We start from the raw sequence: 6,567 nt of genomic DNA, 5'->3' as shown, positions 1-6,567 counted from the left end.
GTTAAAAATAAAAACGTCAAGTTAATTATGATGTGGTTTAAAGAGCTATGTTATCATGAAGATGCAGAGTGCATCCTCAGGTTCAGAGCGTGGAATTCTTTTTGCTTGGCTAACCATCCGGAAGCTGTGCGCAGGGAGAACCGCTATTGTAAAGTAAAAAAAAAAAATAGACTGCAATCTCTCCTGTACGAGATACCTAGTTTTCTAAGTGGGGTTTAACAAAATAAATAAAAATGTTTTTCCTTTACTTCTCCCTAGTCACAAACAGTACTTGCTCTTCATCACTAGCAGAATTGATTTTATCAAAAAGTCGTTACAATAGTTATGGATCAAAAAGTTTCCACTTGAGTAATAATATTTACTATAGCAAATTATTTCATTAATAGAACGAGAACAATTTTATCCAAAGAGAAATTAATTTAAAAAATTGAAAATAATTTAAAATAAATTATAATAATAAAAAAAATCAAATGAAGAATGGTTTAAACGTCATTAAAGTCAAGGAGAAAAATACGCAACAACAAAAAAAAGTTTTTAGTGACAGGAAAAAATGTTTGACAAGAGATGATTTTTGAAAGAATTTTAGAATTAATAATAAAAAAAAGTGCTTAGAATGGATAGAGGACAAATTTTTTTCAACTGTATGATATTGTTTGCTATATTTCGAATTGCAACAAGTAATGTGTACAATGCAAGTTTAGCAAAAAGTTTCTCAAGCAATGATCAATTATTTTTTGTGATTCCCGGAATTAAAATGTCTTATAATCATGGAGATTTAAGCATTCAAGTTTCATTTCGTGAATTCTTTTCTGGTAAGTGACAAATGCAATAATAAAATTGTATTTAATTAATATTCATTATTAATTTAATTATTTAATTTCTATAATAAAATTTAAAATTGTTGGATTAATATTTTTGGAATCAAACGCTTTTTAGGATTAGGACGTTAAAAATTAATTATATTATTGATTTTCACTGAGAAATTAGATTAAATTTTTATTATCATCCCAGGGATATCCAAATTTCCAATTTCCTGAACAATAAAAAATTTAATTAATTAAAAAATTAATTTATTTTGAAATTATTTTCTTAAATAAAATTTTTATTTATAAATATACTGCACAATTTTGATGAAACAAAACATTTCCCGACACGCATAACCTAAACTTGTCCTTTAGAAAAATTTTCGACAAGGTTGAGAATATGTAAAATTGCTTTATAAAAACAAAACACTACACAAAGAAAATATTGTATAGTTATAGTATTAACATATTAACATTAAACAACTTCAATGAATTTTATGTTATTTATTACAAAAACCAAACCACAATAAAAAATAACGTGATTTAGAATGATGAGCGTTTCACACTGATGCGCGTTCCACACTTAAACTTTTCGGGCGTCCGACACGACACACGTGCCCCCTCTTCAATACTAACTTCTCCTACGTCAGGAGGGGAATGCATTTGGTAGATGGAGAAGAGGGGGCACGTGTGTCGTGTCGGACGCCCGAAAAGTTTAAGTGTGGAACGCGCTTTAAACCTTTTGGAGATCCGACACGACGCGACGTGCCCCCTCCAGTGACTCTGCGCGTAGGGGAAGTGATTGTTTCTCAGTTAAATGCATCTCGTTTTAAATCATCTTTAATATAATAAATAAATTATTTTTCTTATAATAACAATTAAATCATATGTTAAATTTCATAGATTTAATATATTTCAGAAAATTTTGTGAATATTTAATTCAATTAAATTTGACATTTAATCAAGTATTAATCGATAAATTTTTTTAATGGAATTAATTATTATTGGTTAAAAGAACATTTGTTTTAATTTATTGTTAATAATGAATTTTCTTTTTTAAACATGTATTTTTCTCATAAATTAATTTTATATACATATAAACAGTAATAAATAATAAATATTAGGTAGGCGTTTTAAAAATATATGTATAGGTGGCCTCTTTATAATAAAAATAGCGTTATTTATTTATGATTTTACGAAATTTTCATTTTACTGTATTTAAAAATGAATAGTTTTAAATTTCAGAAAAAATATTACATTTCGACATAAATTATTTTTATTTTTACATTAAAATTTTAAAATTAAATTATTCTATTAAGTTAATGTTACTTGATAGAAGAAAATGTTATTTGTTTTAAATACAAAAATTAATCGGTATGAATACAGTTAATTTATTATAATAGTTAATAATTGGTTAAAATAAATAATCACTTAATTCAAATTCACAAAATTTTCTGAAACATATTAAATCTTTTAAATTTAACATATGATTTAATTGTTGTTATAAGAATAATAATTTACTTTTTATATTAACGTCTCGTCGTGTCGGATCTCCAAAAGGTTTAAGTGTGGAACGCGCATTGAAAATCACTCAAAATTAAAGAAAATAAACGACGTGTTAGTTGACAACGTGCTGTGAGGGTACATGAATTTAGATTAATTAAATCAAGTTTTGTTTCGACATCTCAACGAAGACGACAAAAGTGCGTCGCATTCACATGAACTGGGAATAATTAATAGAGAGAACTCTCACGCCCTGTTTCAAAATTTACTCTACGCAATTCTGTTCACAGATGGCGCCACTAAACGCCCGCATAAATTTAAAATTAATTTTATTCTCATAAGAAAAACTTTATGTTGACAAACATTTTTTTTATTATTTAAAATATCTTAATAAACACCCATAAGTAAAAGAGTCCAAAAAAAGTAAGCAGATGATTTTAATTAAGTAACTTAAATTAATTAAAGTTATAAACTTTAGTTGAAGCTCTCAAAAATTGACAAAATTAATAAATAAAAAAAATGTCAATTTTTTTTCTAAAAATATAAGATTTTAGTAATAAATTATTTTAATGAAATTAAATATTTATTTAATTATTCAACTTTCATGAACGAAATAATAAAGATTATTATAAAAAAGTAAAAACATTGTAATTAAACGTAACTTGATGTAAAAGTAAAAGTTACTGCGGCTTTGTTATGACATTCATATCATTTTTAAAACAGAAAACGTCTTCGAGGGAAGAGGTAGTAGAGTTGGAGGTGGTGGGGGAAGTGGGCCCGCTGCCGCAGGAGGAAGTAGCGGCGCTGCAGGGGGATCAAGCAAGAAAACTGGGCCACTGCAGAAAATTATAAGAGCAATGATGATGATTCCCTTTGCCATGCAAGTAAGAATGCAATTTTTCAAGAAAATTTACTCTAATTAAAAAATAAAATCGCGATAAAAAAATAAAATTCGAAACAATTTTTGAATAATTGGATTTCAATCAAGTGGCAAAAAATTCGTTTTTGATTTTAAATTTAAAAAAATAGATCCAAATAAATAATTGTCAAAGAGAATTTAGGAACCATTTTCTAAGAATTATTTAATTAATAAAACAATTAATTTACCAAATTTATTTTATTATTTATTAATTTACCATCGTTTTTGTATTAAAAAATTAATTTTATTTACATTAAAAAATAGTTAAAGTAGAAAATAAATGATACAGGAAAATTTTGTAAACTTTAAGTAAAATATTAAAAAAATTATTTTCTATATTTAATTTGTGATTTCCTTTTTTTTAGGTCATCACTTTACCAGGTGTATTGGCGGAAATAAAAATTTCATTAATAAAAAGTTTAATAATTGCAAAAGTCGCATTGGTCATGTTAATCATGAATGCAATTAAAATGAGTCAAACTAAAGAAGTTGTTGTAGTTCAAAAATTACCTCCACCTCAATATCACGATCATTTTTATCATCCAGACTCAACGGAATACGAAGAGGAAAATAATCATGGAATATTTGGAAGATAAAAAAAAATGAAGAAGGGAATGAAAACTTCCTCAAAAACTAGGAAATAAATTAATAATAATTAATTAAAATTTAATTGACAAAAAAAAACTAACGATAAATATAATTTATTTGTCTAAAAAAGAATTATTCAAAAAAAAAAGAAAATATTTATTTTGCAAAAAAATAAAATTTGGAAATAAGTCAGAACTGTAGGTCAGTAATGAATTCTGATTCAGTTATTGTCCAATGTTCCACTTTGTTTGTAACGGCATTTCGATCCACATTGCCAAGAGTATACCAGAAGAAATTTGATCGATTCTGTATTCTGTTAATTTTCTCATTTTCAAAAAAAAACGGGGACAATTTTTTTTTGTTTCTATGTTAATTTCAAAGTTACAAAATAGATGTAATTTTTTTAAAAAAAAATTAGTATGAAGAAAAATGTACTGCTAATTATTTGTATATAAAATAAATTAATAGGTATTACAATTTTGCTTTTTATCCAATATAGCATTTTCCAAATCTACTTCCAATTTATTTTTATTTTCCAATATAAATATTAATTAATTACATTATTTTTCAGGAGTAATTTGTTAAAGTAATGATTTTACAAAGTAATGTAAGGAACAATTATTTTTTTTCTTTCAACTTGTGAATAATGTAATATAAAAAAGAAAATTTAATTTTTTTATATTCTATAAAACAAAAATTCTAACGTCACTGATATGAAATTTAATTTAACTTTAATTAAACTTAATTAATTAACACCAGAAACTAAAAATCACTCAATTAATATGAAATTTAATTTAAATATATTAATTAACAATAGAAAATAAAAACAACTCAATTAATTATTTAATGTTGGAAAAAATTTAAGAAACATAACATTTTAATGTAACAGTAATATTACTTAATATATTCACGAAATTCACTGTATATTCACTAAGTTTACTTTGTATTCATTCACATGCAGTGAGTAAATTTATTTATATTTTCGGTGAATCAATTTGTTAATTCACCGTAGGACGTGTCGTATCCAATTGGTTTTTGACTACTGAAATACCATTTCATGGTCCACTCATCAGGACAGTCCACTCATGACTGAATTCCCCTAGTTATTCAATTTTAAAAATTAAAAATTTTTTCTCAAACTAAAAAATTAAAAAAAATAAATAAATAAAAAAATTAATCATTTACGAAAACATTTTTTATGATTAAAATTTAAATTAACAATTGAAAATTTTAAAGCATTTTAATAATAATCAGCTTTCTGACTGTTGAAAGTGAATCATGATTTTCATTGACTGCTTCCCATTCATTAGTTGAGTATATTAGTAGCTCCCGCTCGTGTATATAGACACGAGTTCTTGTCATTAATAAAAAGAAGAAAATGAAAAAAAAAATTTAAGTTGATACAACCAAAGAAACATAAGTCCTTTCCATTTATATATCCATATTCCATAATACCAAGCCTGTTTGGATATCAAGAAACACTTTATTGACATTACAAGGTACAATGCCTCATTGGCTGACCTATCACATATGTGTCTGGTTATATCTGACAATTTATGCCGAGCCTCTATCTTGTTTCTGTATTTTTTTTTCCTTATGAAAACACGCGACGTTTCTCAGCCTTCATTTCTTATAAATAGTACATATAGAAAATGAAAGGTCATCGATTTTCGATGGTAATAAATAATTAGAAATAGAATTTTTCATTTTTTTTAAATTGTATATTACAAAAAAATAAAAAAAAATTGTAATATAGATATAATTGCTGTTGGCATAGAACAAATGATGATATTAAAATACAGCAGAAAATATTTTTTGACGTCAAATTAGTATTTCAATATTTTTTAGTATTTTTTAATATTTTTTAGTATTTTTAAATATTTTTTAGTATTTTTAAATAATTTTTTAGTATTTTTTCATATTTTTTAGTATTTTTTAATATTTTTTAGTATTTTTTAATATTTTTTAGTATTTTTTTTATATTTTTAAATATTTTTTTAGTATTTTTTAATATTTTTAAATACTTTTTTTAGTATTTTTTAATATTTTTTAGTATTTTTAAACAATTTTTTACTATTTTTTCAAATTTTTAAATATTTTTAAATATTTTTTAGTATTTTTAAATAACTTTTTAGTATTTTTTCGTATTTTTTAATATTTTTAAATATTTTTTTTTTTGTATTTTTTAATATTTTTTATTATTTTTTAATATTTTTTAGTATTTTTTTTATTTTTTTTTACGATTCATTAGTATTTTTAAATATTTTTTATTTTTTAATATATTTTTTTTGTAATTTTAAAGGTCTCCGAAAGATTTTTCAATTTTTTCGCCCGCCATATTGGATTTGCCATTTTGGATTTTTATAAACTGACAACGAATTCGTAATCAGTGACCCCAAAAAACCACCGAGTATAAAATTTAATAATAATACTATTTTTATTAATAATAATTAAAATAATAATAATTTAAAAAAAAATTTAATAATAAATAAATTATACTAGACAAAATAAAATTTTGTTGCAAAAAAATTTATTTTTATTAATTAAAATCGAATATTTTTTCAGGTTATAAAGAAGGATTTCTTAAATATTTAAATCTAATTTTACACTCAAAGGGATTTGTATATTTATTCTATACTTGTCTACAGTTTAAGATTTTATTTGATAAATAATTTCAATACCATTTGATATTATTCCATCGATACAGAAATAACATGACACATGAAGGTGTCAAACTGCGATAATTAAAGTTCA

The 6,567-nt window shown here is 23.6% G+C and overlaps 1 protein-coding gene across 1 annotated transcript; it reads left to right on the top strand.

The window, feature by feature from the left end:
- On the top strand, positions 1-4,290 carry LOC127288913 (uncharacterized). Its single transcript, XM_051316618.1, has 3 exons — positions 1-812; positions 3,030-3,190; positions 3,591-4,290. The coding sequence occupies exons 1-3, from the start codon at positions 614-616 to the stop codon at positions 3,819-3,821; spliced, it is 591 nt and encodes a 196-aa protein (XP_051172575.1). The 5' UTR covers positions 1-613; the 3' UTR covers positions 3,822-4,290.
- The last annotated feature ends 2,277 nt before the right edge of the window (positions 4,291-6,567 follow it).

Source organism: Leptopilina boulardi, unplaced genomic scaffold (genome assembly GCF_019393585.1).
Source record: "Leptopilina boulardi isolate dan_hultmark-lab unplaced genomic scaffold, ZJU_Lbou_2.1 LbouV2_399, whole genome shotgun sequence".
NCBI classification, from domain to species: domain Eukaryota; kingdom Metazoa; phylum Arthropoda; class Insecta; order Hymenoptera; family Figitidae; genus Leptopilina; species Leptopilina boulardi.
The sequence above is the reverse complement of the archived record's forward strand: the minus strand, read 5'-3'. Positions and strand labels throughout refer to the sequence as shown.